This window comes from Harpia harpyja, chromosome 1 (genome assembly GCF_026419915.1).
Source record: "Harpia harpyja isolate bHarHar1 chromosome 1, bHarHar1 primary haplotype, whole genome shotgun sequence".
In the NCBI taxonomy this organism is placed as follows: Eukaryota; Metazoa; Chordata; class Aves; order Accipitriformes; family Accipitridae; genus Harpia; species Harpia harpyja.
The window spans coordinates 103,738,522-103,760,995 of NC_068940.1; the positions used below are offsets into that span (position 1 = coordinate 103,738,522).

The 22,474-nt window shown below is 44.2% G+C and overlaps 2 protein-coding genes across 2 annotated transcripts in view; one reads left to right on the forward strand and one right to left on the reverse strand.

Annotated features, from left to right (window-relative positions):
• Nucleotides 1–378: 378 nt before the first annotated feature.
• Nucleotides 379–12,684, forward strand: ACAA1 (acetyl-CoA acyltransferase 1). Its single transcript, XM_052807752.1, has 12 exons — nt 379–616; nt 1,659–1,752; nt 2,044–2,101; nt 2,934–3,013; nt 3,472–3,514; nt 5,749–5,847; nt 6,270–6,350; nt 8,250–8,440; nt 8,537–8,716; nt 9,509–9,564; nt 10,368–10,513; nt 11,505–12,684. The coding sequence occupies exons 1-12, from the start codon at nt 404–406 to the stop codon at nt 11,578–11,580; spliced, it is 1,317 nt and encodes a 438-aa protein (XP_052663712.1). The 5' UTR covers nt 379–403; the 3' UTR covers nt 11,581–12,684.
• Nucleotides 12,685–13,691: 1,007 nt separating this feature from the next.
• The window catches only part of DLEC1 (DLEC1 cilia and flagella associated protein), a 39,516-nt gene continuing 30,733 nt past the window's right edge, over nt 13,692–22,474 (reverse strand). The window contains exons 31-38 of the mRNA XM_052807764.1: nt 20,814–20,936; nt 19,932–20,026; nt 19,756–19,840; nt 19,021–19,221; nt 17,982–18,143; nt 16,810–16,963; nt 16,093–16,213; nt 13,692–13,856 (exon numbers count right to left, since the gene is read on the reverse strand). Of these exons, the coding sequence (XP_052663724.1) occupies nt 13,742–13,856; nt 16,093–16,213; nt 16,810–16,963; nt 17,982–18,143; nt 19,021–19,221; nt 19,756–19,840; nt 19,932–20,026; nt 20,814–20,936 (1,056 nt within the window). The 3' untranslated portion in view covers nt 13,692–13,741. The remainder of the gene's footprint in view (nt 13,857–16,092; nt 16,214–16,809; nt 16,964–17,981; nt 18,144–19,020; nt 19,222–19,755; nt 19,841–19,931; nt 20,027–20,813; nt 20,937–22,474) is intronic.

Sequence of the window (22,474 nt, forward strand, 5' to 3'; positions counted from 1 at the left end):
TTATTGCTATTTCTTCTTTATTTCTCTTTTCCTTTTTTCTTTGCCTTTCCTTTCCCCCCTTTCTGCCCCCTTCCCCCCCTTTCATTATTTTTTTGTTTAAATTTTTTGTTTATTTTTCTTTATCAATGTGATTTTTTATTTATTTTAAATCCATTTATTTTAATATTCCTTTATTTATCTTTAATCAGTTGTTCCTTTTAGTGTTTTTTTTGTTTGTTTGTTTGTTTCGCGTCCTTATTTTAATTTATTATGGCCCCCCTCCATGCAGGGAGCTGAAGCCGGGGTTAAGCCTTGGGGGCGGGGCCATCGCGGGGCGGGGGCGGGACCATGCAAACGACGGGGTGAGTCCCGCCGCGTCCACGCCCACGCCCCCGGCGGCGGGGGCGGCGGCGGAGACGACAAGATGGCGGCGGCGCCGTCCGGCGGGGCGGTGCGGCGGGTGCAGCTGGTGCTGGGGCACCTCGCCGGTTCCCCCCCGCGGACCAGGACCGGGATTCGAGCCGCGCCGTGCGGAAGCCGGGCCGGGGTCTCGTCGCGGGCCGCCAGCCCCGACGACGTGGTGGTGGTGCACGGGCGGAGGACCGCCATCGGCCGCGCCAAGCGCGGCGGCTTCAAGGTACGGCCCGGGGCTGCGGGGGGGGGGGTCCTGCCCGCCTGTTCCCCCTCCCGGCGTGCTGCGGGTCCCGGCGGTACTGCGGCCTCCCTGCCCGCCTCCCCGCCTCGGGGGCTGGGGCCTCCTGAGCCCCCCCCAGGCGTTGAGGCCCCGCCACAGGCGCTGAGCCCCCTCACAGGGAGTTGGGGACCCCCCTGCTTGTCCCCCCTCTGCACACACGGGCGCTGGGCCCCCGCCTGCTCGCTGCCCCTCAGCCGCGGCCCAGGAGCGGGGCTCTGTAACCGTCTAAAAGACACCGTTTTCTCACGTTTTTAATGCCGGGAGTGGGGATGTGGCCCAGGTGCGGCAGGACCACTTGGCATCCCCCCAAAAATTCAGTCAGTGTACCAAGGAGTTTCCCGGCTCCCTTAAAGCCTGGGGTAGGTCTCTACCACGCCGCTTTTGCCTGCTGCGGTCAAGCAGAGCAACCGCTTAGAGAAGCGGCATCACCCTCGCCTGCACGGCTCGCTGGGGTACCGATGGCAGGTGGCATGGACCTGCCGCCCTTCTCCTGGAGCGGCCCTTTTCCTCACTGGGTGAGTCCTGGGGCTCTCACCGAGGCGAGAGCATGGTGCCAGGGTGGCCCCAAAGGATGCGTGTCGCTCGTCATCCTTCAAAATAGGTCTTGTCACACCGGCGGTGCTTCCCACCAGCTGAGGGGTCACCTTTGTTTCTCTCACAGAGTAAACTGAGGGGTTCTACTTGCTAAGTCTTGTCACGTAACTCACCGTAGTTGTTTGGTTTTGAAGGCCCTACAAAGCGTGCTCATATAAAACCGAGCTAGGTAAGAAAGCAGTGTGTGTGTTACAGTGCTTGAAAGATACCTGGGGTAAAAAACATGCAGAGTAGTTCTGCTTTTGTAGGAAAACAACAACCATCGTGAGCTGAGAAGTGGAGGAAAGCTGCTTAAGCTTGTCCGCTTGCCCTCTGAGGTAACCTGAGGGTGAACTGGTGACAGGGCAGTTAACAGTATTTATTGAGTAGCGCTAATCCCCTCTGCTTTTAGGATACTACACCCGATGAACTGCTGTCTGCTGTTATGACAGCTGTCCTTCAAGATGTCAGTCTTCGTCCTGAGGTCCTGGGAGACATCTGTGTGGGTGAGTGAACAACCTCTGTCCAAACTTGAAACTCCTGGTCTGGATAGCTCTCTGGGATAGGCTGCTCCTGGTGTCCCATACTTGGAAGTGTTGTGGGGTTGGAAGGGGTTAGCGCGTAGCATTAGGTTTATGAAATCAGTGCGTCCTTCATGACTGTTCTGTCAAGTGGTGGGGCTCTGATCTGGGTGCCGGACAGTACTAAGCCGCGATGATGTTAACATCGCTTCGATGCGTGCAGCAAATAGTGAGGGACATGCAACCGATTGACTGGAATCGTATCTTTGCACTCAGGAAACGTGCTGCAGCCTGGAGCTGGCGCTTTGATTGCAAGAGTTGCACAGTTTCTAAGGTAAACTCTCAACCAGATCAAGGTTCTTGCTCTTCTTCTCAGGCTTTGGCTATGGAGCAGCACTGGGTCAGAGGTTTTAATGAGGCTCATGCGCTCCTAGGAAGTTACAGCAAATCACCTTTTGCCTAGAAATTAGACTTTGATTGAGTGTTGGGAGAATCCTGATGGCAAAAGGACAGGGAGGCAGAGGTGAGGCTGTTTAATCTGTTTGTGCCGCCTGTGTTGAGCCTCTGAATGGGAGATCTTGTTTTGTGGGCTCCCAGCTGCACCTGCGGCTTCTCTGTACTGCAGGGCTGCACTTCTCTCTGCTCTGCGTGGTCCCAAAACCATCGAGTTGTCTCAAGTCTTTCTGTTCACTTCCCAGTGTTGGTGGTCGATGGCTCATATTGAGCTGGATCCCAGCTTCCAAATATTTCAGCCACTGTCTGTTGCCAAGTGATGTTTGCTTCTGTAAATCAGCGTATGACTACTACTTTGGAGACATGCAGACACAGCCCACCAGTAATTGTGGATAATGCAGAGCTTTTCAGTATTTCTGGCCCCAATCAGAGCTCGGGAAGCAGGCACACAAGAGGACCCTGCTTACAGAGGACCTTCTAAAGACAGACCTGTGGGGAAGCGCTCAGAGCCGCTCGCAGATCAAGTGTGGAAATCATCTATGAACTTTGCTTGCTTTTGGTGCAGGACCAAATAGGTCAACAAATGCATAAAGGGATCTGTCTTGAACTTGAGGGTTAAAATTTAATCAAGTGGCTTAATGCTCTCTTTAGAGGTTTGGATTGTTGCGTGGTTTTTGTCACTGAGTTTTTGCCAACATTGTCTTATTTTCTAGTGGTATTCCAGAGACAGTGCCGTGCTCAAGTGTGAACCGGCAGTGCTCTTCCGGGCTACAGGCCATTATCAATATAGCTGGTAAGTGGTATGGGCACTTGGATCGGCGTTGATGCCTGCCCCACCCTAAGTACTCATTTCTCCTGTCATCCAATCTCTCTGAGCAGTAAAAATAGCAATAATGTCTTCTGCTGTTAGGAATTTTCAGTTTGTTGTTAATTGAATACTTTTATATCCTTGAGCGGCTGAGTTTACCCCTAGAGAAGTAACTTGTTTTCTGAGGGTAAGTTCTACCATCACTTCCATATCAGGCAGCTTCTAGAAGTGTCCCTCCAGTCCTCTCTGGTTGCATGTCAGGTCATGGTTAGTCTTCAGCCCCGCCAGCTCCTTGAGCTGGCTCATGTTCTGGCAGGCGGTAGGGCAGAGGGAATGCCCCATTTGGCTGTAGTGGGTGCCTCAGGTGTTCATGAAACCACAGCTGGAATGGAAATGCTTTTGCTGCTCTTGATAGTAAGAATGTTTGTGCACTGCTGTTACAGGTGGTATCCGAAATGGATCGTATGACATTGGCTTGGCCTGTGGGTAAGAAAGTCTTTTTATGGTATTTGCTTAGGCTTCCTGAAGGTAGCACTCTGTCCCTCTGCAATAGCTCTTGTGTGAGGAATTAGAAACCCCATCCAGCCAGATCTGTCCCCCACCAAGGAAATAGATGTTGTCCTCATTTGACAAATGGGTGAATAAACTCTAAAATTAGGACCTGAATTTAAGTGGTGGCTCCAGATGCAATTTGTGTATTTCCAGAGGCTGCTGAGTACTTTCACAGAAGATTGGGTCATCTTAAAGGGTCTGAGGGAGGGTGCTTGATAATCCTTTAATTCTCCTGGAAGTTTTGGTCTTGGTGACCTGTCTGCTGGGGTTGCAATAAGAGGCTGCGTATCTCTTACAAGCATGCAAAAAGCCTGTTTTATTAGGGTCCTCTGGCCCTGCTGTAGGGTACCACTTGTGTGCAGAGCTCTGACGGTCTGAAAGAGCCTGCCATAATTAGCTTTTTAACTAATCTCCAATTAACTAGTGTCTTAGAAGGCTACCAGCTGTCTTAGATAAAGAAATTTATGTTCTACTTATGCTAATAACTGTTCTACAGACTTACAGGAGATGTTCTTCTGCAGTGGACAGGCGTGCTGTTCTTTGCTTCGGTCCTAACGTCATAAGAAGTGTTTATTTTTTAGAGGATTATGTAAACGTTAGGTTGGCTTTGGAGAAATACTAGTAACCACATACACATTCACTTCAGAAGAACGAATTAAAAAAAAGTATTGAGTAATCCTGAGGCTAAAATACTGGTTTTTTTATTTTTCTTTACCTTGGTAACTCTAAGTCTTTCTTGAATTATTACTGTACACAGTCATCCGGTAGTCCTTAGGAAAATGTTTATATTTACAACTTCTCGCCACCTGCACATACCTGGTTGACCAAAATCTGATGATGAGAACGCCCTTCCCTCCTTAGACTGCTGCGAAATAAACAGCTCAGCAAGACAGGCATGTTCCTCTGGTGTAGGCAGAGCACTTGGTGTTCACGGGGAAAGCTTGTGCTCGAACACATGATGCTTTTCACTCGTTCACTTTAACACACTCGTTTCAAGAAGTTGCTTGGCAGTGTCCACCAAAATGATATGCTTAAAAGTACTAAAAGGCTCAAAGGGTTTGGGATCCAGCCTTTGCACCTTTGGGTATGCAAGCCATCGGGGTTTCATTGTGAGAAATTTTTTGGCCTTTACCCTGCAGGGTCCTCCATGAAGACAATAAAATCAGTAAGTTACAAATAGCTTTTGTGAGTTGAGTTTATCCCAAGTCATGCTCTTCCCCTGAGTGGACTCACCCACTCTGTAGGTGGAGAGATACTGGATGACAAAACAAAATGCAGTAGCTGTGGTTTGCTCTTACTTAAAACCTGATTCTATACCTTCCTTCAGGGAGTAGATGCAGCTGAAGTCAGGTAATGCAGTGTCCCGTATTAGAGTTAGTTTAAATTCCTGATAGCACTTACGATAAGCTGCTTGGTGAAAAACCTTACTTTCTGCTTGTCTTGTGTTCTCCATGAATGGTTTGTTATTTCCTCTTCATGAGTGCATTTGTGTGGTGCAGAGTAGAATTCGAACCCTCTTCCCTTCGTAGGTTTCATCGTCTAGACCAACTTTACAAAAGCTTACTAGTCTTAAGTGATGGCTGTGTATTTCTGCGGTAAATTTGGATATCTTCAATGGGTTAACTCACTTGTAGGTCAAAGACTGCAGCCTCTGGGGTCCGTGTCTTAAATTCTTCGTGTTGCAAAATACAAATGGCATAACTCACTGAAGTCTCTTTATCATGGTTTGCTTAATACTTTTCTTATTATACTGCCAACCAGTTCTTAAGCTGTAAGTGGCATTTTTATGGCTGTTGACAATCTCGCTGGAAACTCCAGTCCTAGGACCTTAGGTTTCTTGTTATGTTTGAGGACAAAAGTGCCAGAATCATTAGCAATTCCTTCCTAGCTGTGGAAACACAAGAAGTTAACTGTTGACATTGGTATCCTGTTCTTAGTGAAACAAGAATCAATTTAATCAGCAATCTGTTTTCTTTTCATGGTAATTCTTATATTGATGATTGAAGAGCTACTGCCTCAGCCAGTTCTTAATTATTAGCTGCATTTCTGTAGGGTGATAGGAAAGCATATTGTCAAGATACTTGAGTTTTGATCAGTCTTAAGTGAGCAATTACCAGAAATATAGTATGAAAGCTCTGGTAGCAAATTCAAATTTGTCTTGTGTTTAGCGTAGAAACGATGTCCCTCAGAAGTGCAAATAACCCTGGTGATATCAGTTCCAGTATGATGGAAAACAGCAAAGCTCGAGACTGCCTTATTCCTATGGGGTAAGTGTTTCCTCTGCCCAAAGTTCAAGGGTTTTCTAGGTGGTCTGTCTCTTTGGTGACAGTACTGTTTCAAATCAATCTGAATGTGGTGAGCTTGGGTCTGTATGTGTTGGCATCCTCCTTGGTTGTGGTAGAAGATTAATTGCGTGAAATGGGGGGAGATCAGCGAGTCTGATGAAAGATTTCCTTTGTCGTATGTCTTAAGCTCAACAGCTTAATGAGCAAGGAGAATGGATTTGAACCTTGTTTTGGTCCTAGATTTGATTCAGGATTTGCTTCTGCCAAGCAGTTTTAGATTGAGAAGGCAGCAGTTAGCTTTGAGACCAAAGCTACTGCTTGTACCTTGTGTTGTCTTAGTAGAAGCTAACTGCAGCTCCATCAGCTGTGTCATTGGATTAATTCTGTGATTTTGTTTTCCCCAGAATAACCTCAGAAAACGTGGCAGAGAAGTTTGGAGTTTCCCGAAAGAAGCAAGATGCCTTTGCCTTGGCTTCCCAACAAAAGTAAATGCCTTTCTCTTTTTTTTTTTTTGTTTTTTTTTTTTGTTTTTTTAACCTTTTAGTTAAGGAATAAATACAGATGGAAAACGCATTGCTACTTCCCAAGAGTGGTTAAGTGCAGCCTTCGTGTTGCCTTCCAAACCTTAATAGTGAGTAAAGAAGCTTGAGATGATCAGAGCGAAGATCAGTGCATGTCCCGGGTTGTGTGATAATGAAACCCAAGCCCAGAGCTGTACTGGGGATTGTGTGACTAATTTTGCGAGCCTTGAGCAGTGAGTGCCCCTGTATTTTTCAGCATCCAAAGGATACAACCTCCGTGAGGTTTGTGAAACGAACATATGATGCAGTATTTTCATAGTGGCTTTGGCTCAGTATCATCTGAAACTGAACGCGGGAGTGGCAGCAGAAGGAACCTTTCCTAAGAGGGAATGTTTAAATGTAGCAGTTTCTAGAGAACTGCTGAGCTTATGAGAAGAGTGGCTTGTATTCGCTGCAGGTGTTTGGCTCCAAGTGAGTCCAATTCTACCTCTAATAACCTTCCTCTTAGGTTAAATCACTGCCAAAGTCAACTGACCCCCGGAATCCATGGGGCTGTACTGGCAGTCCAGTGGCAGGTGATATGTTAAAGTAGCTGCCATCAAAGAGTTAAACTAACTTTCAGGGCTCTGTTTAAGCATCACCCCGGTCCAATTATTTATCTAATACAGGAAGCCACTGCACAGGCCAGTTAACCTTTAAATTCTGGCTCTGCTTCTTAGGGAACTTGGCATGCCAGCCTTTCTCACTGACATTGAACTGATAACGCAAAAGGCTATGTGAACGCGATCCTCACCTCTCATATGAGGAAAGGGGTGATTTTCTGGCCTCGGTCTCAGGATGTCTGCAGAATTACTGATCTGTCCTTCAGCACTTTGCTCTAACTATCGCTTACCTGGGAGTATTAAATATTTTCATTTTATTAGTAAAAGCATAAAGTGATGAGGGGGTAAAACAAGCTTTCAGTCTCCAATTTGTATTCCCTGTAAAGGGTGCTCTGCTGCTGGAAGGGAAATCTTCTATATCAGCTTTACTGTGAAGGCTTTTAAATATCTTTTTGATATGAAAGATTAAAACTGTGTGTCCTGAGCTAATTATAATTTAGCTAATTGCATTCTGTCTACTTTTATCAGTCCAGTCATGTCAGTTGTTCCCTACTACTAATGCTGCTGTCTCAGGGACCAGACCCTATCTTTGCTGCACCTTTACTGCTAAATTAAGTGATACCCTTCTGTGAAGTCACACTGAACTATGCAACATAAATTGCAATCATTTAGGGTTGAAAGGTTACATTTGAATGCCAGAAGATTATACCTGAAGTCTGTGGTCTGAAGCTCACCTTGTCTTTAGCAAGACAAAACCGGGAATGAGTGAAACTTTAGCCATTCCCTAACTTGTCAGAAATCATTAGTGTTATGTAGAGGCTTAGCCCACTTGCCCTGTTTAAACTCAAAAATAAGAACTGATGTTTGAACATCAGGATTCATTTATTTTGTTACAATTGTGGTGTGACTGTACTACTGGACAAGTACAGCTTCATGCTGTGGGCTGCTGGTGGTCAGTCACAAAGGTGTTGATGAGAACAGAACGGGGATCTTGCTCAGAAGTGTGTGATCCTGTGACTCGGGTTTGGGGAGAATGCCCATAATGTTAGTGATTTATTTCCTGTGATGTAGAGGCAAGAAGTTTGTCTTCCCATGAATGGAAATAAGTATTCACCTGTCTTCCCATCCACTACTCAGTGATGATGTGCCTGTATACAAAGTCACACCTTAGTTCATACTCTTACTAACTGGTTTCCTTGGTGTTAGTTCCCTTGCAATTCACCTCCAGAATATTTTAACTTTTTATACTCTTCTTTAACAGAGCAGCAAAAGCTCAGCAGATGGGACTGTTTAAAACTGAGATTGTTCCAGTGAAGACCACTGTTCTAGATGATCAGGGCAACCAAAAAACAATTACCGTGCACCAAGATGAAGGGATTAGGCCCTCCACGACCCTGGAAGGTTTGGCAAAGCTGAAGCCTGCCTTCAAAGAGGATGGTAGCACTACAGCAGGTCAGCTCTGTTAAATTCGTGTTGTTCCCGTGGTTTACCTGCCTTGTAATAGAATGTGCTTAGTCAAAAAAGGTGTTAATAGATCTGTTCCAACAGGTAATGCCAGCCAAGTCAGTGATGGAGCAGCTGCTGTTCTCCTGGCAAAACGCTCAAAAGCAGCACAGCTGGGACTCCCAGTCCTGGGGGTGCTCAGGTCCTTTGCTGTGGTTGGAGTCCCACCCGATGTTATGGGTATAGGACCAGCCTACGCAATCCCTGTAGCTGTGGAGAAGGCAGGTAAGAACCCCTTGTCATTCATACAGTATTTGGCAAATCAGACTCCGTGGACTGAAATTTAAGATTATACTATTCTAGCATGTGCAGCAATCAGCCATAGGAACAGTGAACTTAAATTCAAAACCTTAAAAGAGATTCCGACTGGGATTACTGTAATACTGTTCACTTGTACTCATGTATAAATGGTCATTCACGTGCCTTTGAGAAGCTCAGGATTAAATCCCCGCATGGTCTCAACAAGCAGTTAACATGTGGCAAGTGATTTAGTGATCACGTAGTGCTGTTTTTTCTTCCTTAATATGACCAGTGTGTGGGTTTTGTGTTTGTTTTGGGGGTTTTTTTCTTTACAATTTTGGCATCTGAACAGTGGAACAGGCTTTCCTCGGGATTCTTATCATATTCATCAGGTTAATTAGCTTTTATAGCTGATGATTATTGTTGTGTCTGCATATCATTGCTATGGTTGCAAGCTCAGCTATAGTTATCTTTCAGTCTCAAAATACCCTTCAATCTTTAATCCCTCTGCAAAGAAATCACATTTAATCTAAGGAAACTTGGCAAACTCAGAGACACAATACCATGAATGTGACATTTTTGCAGTCTTTAGACATTGTTGTACATAAACACACGTACAAGTGTAGATAGCCCACATGGAGCCAAGGTTCCCCTCTTTTTGTCATTAGTGGAGTAGAACTAGGATTCATAAAGAGAGGCTGTCAGTGGATTATTCTCTTTGATATAGTCATAAGGTGAAAATATCTCCTTTTAAATCCTGACTTTTCTGAACCATAGGTCTGACTCTGAATGACATTGATATATATGAAATTAATGAAGCCTTTGCAAGCCAGGTGAGTGATCATCCTGTCTGAGTTGCTACATTGCTTGGTAGCTGAGTATATTTCAGCTTGGTCTGCAAATTAAGATTCAGACTTGTTCCACATATTACATCTTCAACCAAATGTTAATAACATGTGCAGGCTATTTTCCCTTTCCCTCAAAAAAAAAAAAAAAGCAGGGCATTGCTTATACAGCTTAATATTTAAAAAAACCAAACAAAACAAGAGAAAAATATGTCCACTGAATAAGAATGTAATCTTTACTATTGTATCCTCATACCAACTTGCAGAATCTGTTTCACAAGGGCTGTCATTTGTTATCGGGTGGTGTCAGTGTGAATGTGTTGCACTCACTAATTTGGAGGTCCTTAATGAAAGGTAGAAACTCCACTACTGTGTCTTCCACAAATCTGTGACATGCCTGTCAGGAAGTAGTGGGCTGAGTTTGAGATGGAGTTGATAGGCTTAGCTCACTTCTGTGTGCCTTGGATTAGTAATGTAGTTCCACTCCTTTCCACTGGGAAAGAGGGTCTAGCTGGAGTCAGGCCTTCGAGGGCTAACTGTTTCATACTTTAAGAGCAGCTGACAAAATGATGTGGAGTTTGTGTAATAACAAACGTAGTTTGAGCTAAATTCATTTTAAGCACAAATCTTTCGAAGCCCCTAGAGCTGCCTAGGATGGTTTGCTGTCCCTCTTTGTATGTGGATGAGACCACCAGTCGTCTTCGCAGTCCTCTTAGCTCTCTATTGCAGGAGAGCTGAGAATAAACGGAGGCGAGAGCATCTCCATGAAACCGTTCCCTCTGTCTTTCTAGGCTGTGTACTGTGTTGAAAAGCTGGGCATTCCCATGGAGAAGGTCAACCCCCTGGGAGGAGCAATAGCACTGGGGCACCCACTGGGCTGTACTGGTGCTCGTCAAGTTGTCACTTTGCTCAATGAATTGAAGCGCAGAGGGAAAAGGTGAGCACTGAGGAACAGCATTAGCCTTAATGCCTTATGTGTATGTAAGTAACTTAGGCTCAGAGGTAACCATCAGTTTGGGTTAAGCTTTTTCCATCCCTTTGATAGCTTTGCACGCGAATTCCCGGCGGCCCTCTTTAGGGAGGGCTGTGTCATGTCTCGCTGCCCGTGAACGCGGAGTCTCTCCTGGTCCGCGGTGGTGCAGGGCCCTGGGGTAGACACCTCCACCGTGCAGCGTTAGAGGAGCGAGTCGGTGGTCAGAGCTGGTGGCTCTGCAAGGCTGGGCTGCATCCAGCTTTGTGACAGTCCAGTCCCAGCTCTCTGCCCAGGGCTCAGGCTCTTCCTGACGTGTGGAATAAAGCTGGTAGGTACTGCTGGCTGGCTCTGTCACTGCTCCCTTTGGGGCTGGCACATAGAGTGTCACTGCACTTGCATCTTAGGAAGAGCTGTGCCCTGGCCTAGAGGGGAGAGTAACAGTGGTGGCGAGCTGTTAAATGCCAAGCAAATCGGGCAGTAACAATAAACCACCTCAAACCGAAGTGGAAGAACTTGCTCTGAAATCAGGCTTTCCGCTCTGTTTTTCCACAAATCCAACTGCACATCATCTGACTATCCAAATTTACCTTGAACTTCTACATAGCAAAGCCCTGTGAAGGGCAGCGGTAGGAGGCAGGAGAGGAAGTGTTTCTTCCTCAACCCACCTGAATCAAAGGAGTTCTTCTAGCTTGAGCTCGCTGCTCATGTGTCTGAGGCAGGTGGCTGAGGAGCTTGCTTCTGGCACACTGTCCAGAAAGCAGGCAGGGAAACCTCTGTCCATGTGCTCTGCAAACAACACCCTGCAAGAACTCCAGGGCACCGGGACGTGCTCTAGAGTTAGAATCTCTTGGTGACACAGGAGGGCAGTGGGTAGCTCAAATTTATTGTATTCTTTTTTCCCCAGATGATCTAAAACTGATATGTCATCTCAATTCCATGTGTTCTTCCGTTTCAGAGCATATGGTGTTGTATCAATGTGCATTGGAACTGGCATGGGCGCTGCAGCAGTATTTGAGTACCCAGGGAACTAAACTCCAGTGTACTGACGAAGCAACAGGACAGCTAATTCTCTGCCTTCTCTAGTAATAGGAAATGATTTGCACTGTGAAATCAAGTGGATTCAGGGATTCGTGACTAGATCTACAAATTTGAGGCACAAATGGCGAAGTAGAATAAATCGTACAGATCTACTAAGCAGGTGGGAAAATGCGAAACTGGCATTTGCTTCAGAGTTAAAAAGCATCGTGACATGAGAAGAGAAATTAGTTCAGCTGAAGTTCAACTCCAGGCCCTTGTGTGGTGATGATGAATGAATATTTCTAATTTAATCGATCCCTTTATCCTGTGAATATTACCAGAGAGTAGTAGTTCCTGGTACAGTATTTTTGTATGACAAATTGTCTAAAAGGGTCACTCAAAACAAAAACATCAGTGCACAGGAAAAGGCTTTTCCAGGGTTTTCTTAAAAGATTTCACCATCTTGCAAGAAGTCTAGAACAGCTTGTTGTGAAAGCAGTGCAGAGACTTAACCATCATTTCCTTTACAACTCTGTCTGTCCTATCCAAGTCATAAGTTGGCTATGTCTTAAATTGTCCCTGTGCTGGAGGATGTGCTGTAGCTTCCTGATTTTAACCAAGCTGCTCTCAAGGCTCCAGTGGGGGAAAGTGGAAGAACTAGAATGTAATATACACAGGAGGTGCCTGAATAGAAAGGTTCGGCTGAACTGCTAGAAGCCAGGAGTTTGAAAGCGGCCATTCCATCTTTTACAACACGTTTCTAATTATCAGCTTGTGTGACTCTTAACTTAGAGGACAAGCTTATGCTCAATAATATTTAATTACCTAACATAAAACAGATTTCAGCATTACTCTTAGTGCAAGCACTTACGTGAACATCAGTGACATCTCTGTACTTCAGTGCTAATACAAATGTGTATTTCATCTTGTGAAGTCTCCCTTACCTGTTCTCTCTCTCATGAGCAGAAAGATCACTGAAACTCAGAGCTAACAGTTTGAAAAAGAAATGTACTTATCGTCTTTGACATGTTAGCAAAGTTTAATTTTGTAACACAGACTGAAGTTCTTTGTCCTGGCTCTTGTTTTTGCACTTAATACAATTGGGGTTTTGCAATATACTTGTTTTCTTTTTATGATGATTATTATTTGAAGGTCATGATTAGCTAGAGAGAGATATTTTCATTCTTGTTCTATAGTCTGTCTCACTTGGCAATCACACGTGCTATATTTTAGAGCAAAACCAATTAAATTATATAGAGGGGGCAGAGGGGCATTAGCATCTTCGAGGGTCCTTTCTTCACAGTGAGGGTCCTGTGTATAAAATGAGTTCTCATTGCTAGTACAAGCCTGTTTTAAACTAGGCAGAAGGCAGCTATTGTACATCTTTTGTTCTCCTCCAGTGTGGATTGCAGCCCCCTCCTCCCCACACACACTGCCTTTAACAAAAACCTTTTATATGACGGGAGTGGAAAACTTAACAGGCTCAGAAGTGGGAATTTCAGTGACCTTTAGCTAAAGTAATACTAAAAACATTTCAAGAGAAGTGTGAGTAAATGGGAACCATGTGGGGGGAAAGAATTAAAAGGAGGAAGGGTTCCTCCCTCTGTAGCTGAAGGGGATGCTCTCTAAACCCAAGCATGATGAAACATGCAGGTTGGTAATTTTCCAAGGAGTCCAGGGAAAGTTGGCTCTTCCCCTTTTCATGTAAGGCGCTGAGAAAACAGCCTGGGGGATTCTGGCCTATTCACTAATTCTTGCCTTTGTTATGTGTCAATGTCCATTTTAATGTCAAACAAATAAACAAGGCAAAACAAAAGCTATTTTTTAAGGTACAGACAGTCTTTAATTGTCATTTGAGGCATACTGTGATATGCAGAGGGTTTTGGCCTGTTACCATAGCTGCTTTGCAATTTAAAACCGATTATTTTGCAGAGCCTGGTTCTGTGGGTAATGGTAAGCTTATCACAGCAATAAAAGCAATAGCACAGAATGAGATTATGACTGCTTTCTTTAAAGTACCATGAACTTTTTTCCCCATAACTTTAAAATTTTATTCTGCTAAAATTCTGGTCCATGTTAAAACAACTGACATAGATGGAAATACAGGCTCAACTGATGGCACATCTGCATCCAACCCCATTACCTTGACATTTGTCCCACATTGTCTTGCTTAAATTACAGGTCTTCATACTTTCCATCGTATGTTCCTTGTCCCCTGAGCTGTAGCTTGCAAGGCTTCTCTCCCAGTGTTCCAGTAATGGTCACGATAGTTTCGTATTCAATGTCGCTCCTAAAATGCAGAGCAAAAAGACAGTTCAGTTACATACAGCTAGATGCAATTCTGTGTTTAAGGATGAGATTAGTTACTTTGTGGAGGAAAAAGGGGAGAATGGTTCCCTAAGACATAAAGTGCTCCTAGTCACAAGCACTATGTCAAGTCTGCGGGTGGCAATCTCACTTTATAGTGTTACATCCCACAGCTACATATAGGGTGTTTGAGAAGAATGGTCGAGTCTGTACATGAAGTAAAGACATTGGATTAACAACTTCATGTTTGAAAGAAGAACTTGAGTATCTTCCTACTTGTGAAATTCTATTCTAGTTAAATAAATAAAATGAAGGTCTGCTGGGGGGGAGCTAGTGTTTGGGAGCAAATGCCTGCGCTGCCTTGATGTGAAAACTCATCCCTGTGACAGACAAAGTTTGAAATGGAAAAGTTTCTGTCAAACCCCTAGGAGGAGGGGCAGTCAATGGAGTCCAGGTTGTAAATCAACAGTAAAAAGCTTATGGCAAGCGTAGTTTTGCACTAGGTGGAAGTCTTACAGTATAATTTGCCTAAGGCTAACGCTACCCAACACTGCCGAGACTCATCTGAAGGACGTCTTTGCGTCTAAGAGACGGCTGTTGTAAAGGCCTGAGGCAAAAGCCTGCTCTGCCAGACAACTTTTATTTTTTCCTTCTCATACAAAATTCCCCTGTAGGAAGACCACTGATTTAGAGAGGTGAATTATTAAGATCACCTCACACCTTGCATATAATTATTTACTAATGCCATGCTGGTCCTGAGCTCTGCTGTGTTGGGAATTCTTTGTCTAGGTCTGAACAGACGAGCTGGCTGCTATACAGCAACATCTTTGCTTTCTGGTACTTGCAGACATGCTGATTAGCGTATCTGTTGTCAGACAAAAAGAAGTGCTTCAGGCATATTCAGAAGCGCTCCAGAAAAATTTAGGCAGTCGGGACCCTGGGGAGGGCTCTGGTCGACCATGCTGCTCAGAGCAGGAACAGCTTAGAGCAGCTGCTCAAGGCTTCGTCCCACTGAGGTTTCAGTACCTCCAGGGGTGGAGATCTCACAGCCCGTTCCAGGGAGATCGAAGTTACAACAGTAACTTGTGTCACCTGTAGTTTGGTTCTTGAAACTTCTCTGTCAGCAGTGTTCAGAGTTCTCTGAAATCACTGGGATAGACTTGTCTTAAACTGTCTGCCACCATGCGTAACAACTTCCAAGAAAATAATTTGTAAAGGGAAGCTGAATTTTCTTACAGGAGTTGCAGCTCCCTAATTAGAGTAAAGAAATTAAAGGCTTTAGGTCGCTACCTCAGCCATTCACAACTAATTCCTAGCCTTGACAAAATGATAAGATGTCCATAAACATAATTAGAACGATATTAGATGTTTATAGGACAAAGAAAGTAATTTTCATCTGCTCTCTTCTGTTCTTTGCTGTCATTTGCCTGCAGCTCATGTTATCTTTGTTGTGTAAAAAACCTTTGGATTAGAGGCAACAAGAATACATGGATTTTTTTTTCTTTCTTGTCAAACATCAACATGACTCCAGCACTAAACATTGCACCAGGCTAAGCAAGGGTAAAACAAATTGTATCACTGTATTAGAGCAAAATGTTGTTCTATTTGCTTCATCAGGAGTTACTCTGAATGCACGTAGGGAGGTAAAGGACTTGCAAAAGTTTCTTCTAGAGAGAAGCCACAAACTATAATGGAGGACCCCGAGACTGACTGCAAAAGACACTGCACTTTCCTGCATGACAAACATGCTTTGCTGGAATTCTGAACTACTCCAGACACATTTCTCCCTCTGTCCTAATAAAGTGCTGTAGATGCATAAAGGACTCAACTGTTGTATCAGCCTCTGCACTGAATTACAGGCCTGAGATTTGCCCTCTGTTGAAGACATTGCCCTAAAAAAGGAATTTTATCCAGTGGTATGTAGTCTGTGTGTCATGCCAACTGTTGAAACAGCATGATTTTGAGTGGGTAAATCTCAGGTCTGAAATTCTGGGTGCCAAATCCAAAAGAAATCCCATATACGGGAGCAGTGTAGGGAATACTGTTATATGGAAAAAGTACCAGCTGGAAGCCCAGGACTGGCAAGTGTTAGAAGCAAAATGAGCAGCCTGCTAACACAAGAACAGAGCAGAACTGCTCTTTGCTTTCAGTGGCTACTCGCAATAGAAGTCTGGGCTTTACAGGGAGTAACAGCAAGATTTCAGTCCTGTTAACTGTACCTTGCAGTAAAGCTGATCTGCAGAATCTCTTTGGTAGGTGGGTCCCCTTCACGTGCCTCCAAAATGCCATTAGTAGGGGAGACAGAAAAGACTTGCAGGTTGTTATGCCTTTCCTGTTCATCTGCAGTGAAAGGGGCAAATATCAAACAAAGCAATACAAGACCCTTTGTACAAGTTTGCACAGCATGTAGCACTCAAAACAGTGCGCCAGCTAGTAAATCATGTCTTGCACTATCATCAGAGGCTTTCTGTGCACGTGGCCAGTTTCTGTTGTCATCCTCTAATCAAGGGGAGCGATCAGTGGTCTCCACGTCAAAATAATAAGGCCCTGATCTTCTTTCTTTTGAAGCCCATCTGTTGTTAACATTGTTAGGCACAAGCTCAGACTGAACTCATGAGGAGCTACTGCTTCTTGTTGCCTCTTAGGACAGTGTTATAAATGAGCAAAGCATGTCCAGTACTTGTGAGGGTTGTGATTCAATCTTTTGGTTCAATCTGGAGTAACTGCTGAAATCAGTAGAGATACACTGATGTCAAAAAAAAAAAAAAAAAAAGAAAAAGCCCACATAAGGGAGAACAGAAGCTGACCTGATATGCTTGCAGCCAACATCATCATATATTGGCTATATATTGAGTGAGTGCATGCAGTCTTACTAAATAAAAACACTGAAGAGCGAAACTATGTAACAAGGAAATCCAATTGCAAAACCAGAATACCCAGCAAAGCAGCCCAGTAACTTCTACAGCCACTCCTGTTACACAAGATGACATGTTCAGTCTTGGTCTGTGCAACAAAGCAGGTCTTGAAATCAACCGTGTCACAAGAGAGCTCCAGAACTGGAACAGTGAGGTATGCAGTCACTGGGACCAGCTGCAAAACAGAGGAAAGGGAAAGGAGGAGAAAAAAAAAACAAAACCAACCCACTTACTTACTTTTATAGAGCTTTAATAATACCTGCTACAGCTGGATCATTCTTAACCCCAAGCATTGAATCAAGAGTAGTTGTTCTGTGTTCTTTTGTCAGAGTCAATTCCCCATTCTGCAGCTTTCAGTGAATTAAGTTGTTGCTTGTTTTACTGTTTTGGGATAGGTTTTCAAACTAGACACTGTGGTCTTAATGAAGTAACACAGAGCAAACATTCTGATTTGTTATGAGGGTTTTCTGAGAGATGCAGACATTACAGCATCTTGTCATCCCTTAGGACTGTATATGGCCCACTGTGAGTCATTCAATTTGTGCAGATTGCCCAAGATTATTATTAAATTGACTGTATCTTAGATATGGTGCTTGGATCTTACGCAGATCAGTCCTCAGAAATACCTGGTATGAAATAAAAAAAATGCTTGCAGTGTACTAGAACTGCTGAAGACTTGGGGGAGTTTATAGCTTTCCATCTGGAAGGGATCGGTCTTTAAATGTGTGTGGGCTGTGACCACACCACATGAATTAGACAGACTCGGGAGACGTTGAAGAAGCACTTGGGTACTGCAGGAGGCAATGCTTGGTGACTCAGTCGCTGGCACATTCGCCGAGACAGTCCTGACCCCACGTCTCAGAAGGACGTTGAGAGTCACACTGACATCGGGTGTGCTGCCCTTTGATTGAGCCGTATCATCAGGCCGTCGTGCTGTGCAGAGAGCTGGGGTACGAGCACCAGGGTGCTGACCCCAGACTGCTCTGTCCCTCTGAAAGTCACCTGCAGTCTCAATAGAGAGCTGTCTCCTTTGGCAAACCCGTGGCCATTCACTTTAACTGGATGACACAATTTACTCTAGAGGTGGGTGTATTTCAAAGCCCAGTAAATCCTAAGGCACATTGATTCTGAGTCAGAGATGCTGATAAAACACAGCCCTTTCTCAGGGCCCAGAGATCTTATTCTGATCTTACCTGGGTAGTGCAGTTACTATGTTCAATGACCAGATTTTGATTAAACTTCAGCTTTCTCTCTCCGTTCTCAAACTGGAGCACTTGGAATCCAGGAAGCAGCTGGGCATCTGGCAAATGTTGATACGTAAGTAACTCCAGAGTTGTGTGGAATGACACTTTCACCTGTGGGAAGAGGAATTCAGATGACCATCACATAAGAAGACACTGTTGTGCAGGAAATCCAAAGTAAACATTGCTGAAAGGCCCAGGCACACATTTTCCCACTGGAACCAAAAGGTGTCATGCCAGCAACCAAATTCCCACTGGAACAAAGCATTATAATTAAAGAAAAAACACGGCTATTTCCTATGAATCCAGTACACGGAGATGGAGTGTAAAGGTGAACAGCTAATCTCCGAACCACAGGGAACAAACAGTCTCTAGCAAGACAAAGGTTCTAAATTCCTGAGGTTACAAACACCATACTCCCAAAGCTGTCTTAAACATGTAAGTCTTCTTTCTTCCTGCACACGCAGAATTAAGACGTATGTGTCTGTGTCAAAATGAACACTGAAAAATGAGAAGCACACTTCAAAAATGCAACTGTTGCTCATTCTTTGCACCCTAGCAAATTCTTGACTCCAGGACTTCGTTTCCTTAAATGTCATTGTGTGCACCCAAAACGAACACAATTTTTCTCTGTTTGCACTGCCGGCATCTAATCAAAAGAAATGAGGGCCTGCAATCTTTGGAAATCTTTTAATTTGTCCAGCATATATATGGCTATTGATTTAGGTGAGCTCCAAAAACCACAGGAGCTTGTAACAGGTCAGAGTTGATGAGAAAAGCACATCAGGACCACTGCAGAAAAATACTTTGTACCCGCAACAGAGCAGGCAAAGCTGCAATAATTGGCATTTGCTAATATACCACTAATTCCCCTGAAATCGGGAGATTTCTACACTGGTTGTATTTTTCTTGTGGTTCATCTGGGCTATGCTAACACACCAATTACTGAACTATATCTATTCTGGCACAGGATTATTATTTTTGAGCCTACCAGCATGTTTTGCTGTGGATAAAGTACAAGTTGCGGATGCTGTTCTTTTTCCTCCTTCTTGCTGTGGGATGTTTTGGTGCTCTTTTGGGGATCTGTGCTGGACAGACTGAAGGGCGTAGACAGAAGGAGCCTGAAGTACAGAGGAACCTTAGTGCAATTGATGAGTTTCAAACTCTGAGTCATTACCGAATCTGTCAAAACCTGGTGGAGAAATGATTCAAAACTGGTTAGTTGTAACTCCCTTGAGAGGTTTGTGCTAGTCTGTCTGGTCATTCAGCACCACTGGGGATCTGAAGGACTTTACCCCAAAGCAACCCAGTATTTTCTACTCGTGTTTTTCAAAATTTCTTGAGTAAAAAACCAAAATGCAAATAATGTAATAAAAAGTCTTTGAATGTCAAGGGTCACAGAAACTGACCAGGCCACTCTAAGTGACTCATTCTGCTATCAGACCTTTATGTCCTGAAAATAAGTATTTATTTTTCTATTTACAAACTCCGCTACAAAGATGTATAAAATAGCCATTGTCTGAGGTCAGCTTTGCTTATTCCTAGCTGATAAGTACTTGTAGCCCTTTTGTTTTACCTGTCTTGTTATGTGCAATATAGAATTGCAACATGAGGCTACTGGGGATAAAGATGCATTTTAAAAACCATGTGCACACAGCTCTGAATTCTTACAGTAGCACAGCAGTGCAAACCAGCTGAATACATTGGTGCGTGAAATAATACTTACTCCTAACAGAGGCTGCTCTGGTACGAGATCACTTGCCATCGAATAAAACACCATTCCTCTGTCATGATCTGTGTCTACTTTTAACCTGAGTGTAAAGAATCGGAGCTGGTCAGAGCCCTGCCCTCCAGGCTGATTCATTCTGCGAGTGTACCAGCGGTCAGTGAGATGGTACTTACAGAGCATGCCTTACAAAAGCTTGCATGTCTACTCGTAACGGTGGAGCCTCATAGCCATGTCTGCGATGCACTTTGTTAGGCACTGTCTTTGCAAGCTGACAACAAAATGAGAACAGAAACAATGTGTAAAATGATAGCACTAAAACCTGAAACCCTACTTTTAGCCTGAGAGGCTGTTAGCCAAAATAGGATTCTGCTTGACAATGTATTGCCTGTTTCTAAGACATGGTGGTAACATGCAAGGAACAGCAAAAAGCTAAGCAGTAGTTGAACTCTGAATGGCTGTGGTTAATACAGGTGCAGATGTTGCTTCCTCCAGGAATCAGGAGCATTAGGGACGTTTTTATTAAATATTCTATTATCATTCATTCATTATACCTTGCACCTTTGCAATGATTCATGTCAGAGAACTGCAGAGCAATTCATAAAACACTATTCAAGCCTCACATTAGCCTGTGAGCTGCACTTGCAGTTGTTGAAGAGGAAGTTTCCCAGAGGAGAGATATGCTGTCCAAATTCACACAGGAAGGTGGATGCAGAGCCAGGAACAGAACTCAGCAGTCCTGAGTCTCAGTCCCATTGTTAACTAGTGTTATCAATAAAACCTGATGTTGTGATAGCGTTTCAAACCCTGGGCTTTTGTCTGGGGTCTACTGCACCAGACAATGTAAGAAGATGGTGACATTCCCACCCCAGAATGCTTCCAAGCTAAAAGGCAAATACAACAAATGAACCACCCTAGTTAAGGAAGGATGTACAGGGTAGCAGGAACAGGACTGTTTATACAGACTGGCCAGGTACACAGAAGATTGTACATAAATTACAGGAAGGGAAAGGATTATTTTCTAGCCATCTTTAGCCTTGCTGTGGGAGTCAGTTTACCTTGTCATCTAGGCTCATGAAACCCAGCACAAACCCTTCACACTGCACTTCAGTCACGGTCTCTGGGAGGACGCGTGGGGTGAAGGAGATGCAAACGGAGATGCTGCCACCTCCTGGAACCACCTGCAGTCGAGAGAACAGTTCAGTAGTGCAGGGAGCTGCCTGGGATTGCACAAGCATCCTCAGCACTCAGCTGCTAAAACTGAGTTGCACAAGCAGCATGAGATCTCCTGGGGATGGGCTACGCTCAGGCTTGCCCTAAAATGACAACATGTGACAACAAAACTGACAATTATTTCAGCTGCAAATACCAGTGTAGCCACTTTTTAGCATCAACAGAGTTTAAGCACAGTGACAGACCAACTCTGTAAGTACATAAATATATATACATACCTGTTTGCTTGTTTTTAAAAATACCCAGTTCTGCTCACTTACTCCATAGCTAACTAACTCAGATGATTCTCCCACAACTGACAGCACTCACAGAAGAAAGAAATATTTTTTGAAGAGTTACAAGCATGAATTAAGAGTATTTTACAGCTCACTATACTCTTGGCTATTTTTTTTTTTTATATGACAGCAGGGAATGTAATCAAATGCACTATCCAGCTACAGTGGATTTACAGGTTGAATAGATTCTGCTTTCTTTAGGTGCATTATGCATGTTACAGTTAAGTCCTGCTATTGCTGCAGAAATATATGCAGGTTATGATTAAATCCTGCTATTGCTGCAGAAAAACCTTTGCCACCTCCCTGTAGAGCCAATTCATGTCTAGCCGAGTTTGTAAGCTCAGGGGCCATGTGCCATGTACTGCTCTCAGGCTAGTGCTGTGCAGACACAAACTCTCCCATCTCACGTGATCACAGGACAAGATGTTTGGTCTTGCTGGACCTTCATTCAGTAGAAGCAAAACTAGCTCGGCTCTCCCTGCACTGTGTTCCCCTGCTCAGGGTGGTGAGGAGCATAAGAAAGTTCTGCCTAAGGTCTAGTGGGGTCAGAGCAGAGCTAGTAAGCACTGTCACATCCTGTAACACTGCAGGGTCTGTGCATTGTGGTCATAGAGATCTTAGCTGTTCAGACATGGACTTAAGCCAGGTCTGGCCGGCTGTGCTGCACACCACCTGAGCTAACAGACCTTCCTGGAGCAACAGCAGAAACACGAAGAACATTTCTGCAGAGGACTACTTAAATGACTGCATAGGCATCAACTCCATTCCACATGGGCCAAGCTCACTGCTGGCTACACCCGATAGAGGCTGCCTCCACAGTGAGGCACTTGTTTATCTGAACTATCAGAGCTTCAATCACCCCAGAGCTGACTGTAGGCTTCATTTCTTTGAGATGCCATTTCTGTAATTATTTCTTTTATGTAATCTTTAGCTCATTCTAACTTGTAACTGAAACCATTTGGCAAAAAAACTTGCTAATATTTAAGAATCAAAATTGACACACGGATGTTTTGGGCAACCCTGTCACTCACAGTTAGATCTTTCCAGTGCTGTCTTTGCTTTGTCTTATTCCTAAGGAACTCTGACACTGTAGCCCCTATTTGCACCAGTTACTTCTGAAGTACCTGGGTTACAACAGTTTATCCAAAAGAGCTGTGTACAGAGCAGCCCTTTCCCAGCAGCCTGCTTTCCAGCTCTGCCACGTCTACTTA

What these genes read in the sequence shown, in the direction of transcription:
- ACAA1 (XM_052807752.1), top strand. Translation starts at nt 404, where the DNA reads ATGGCGGCGGCGCCGTCCGGCGGGGCGGTGCGGCGGGTGCAGCTGGTG. An exon ending in CCTGGGAGACATCTGTGTGG is followed by an intron (nt 1,753 to 2,043) that starts GTGAGTGAACAA and finishes CTTTGCACTCAG; the next exon opens with GAAACGTGCTGCAGCCTGGA. An exon ending in GACTGCCTTATTCCTATGGG is followed by an intron (nt 5,848 to 6,269) that starts GTAAGTGTTTCC and finishes TGTTTTCCCCAG; the next exon opens with AATAACCTCAGAAAACGTGG.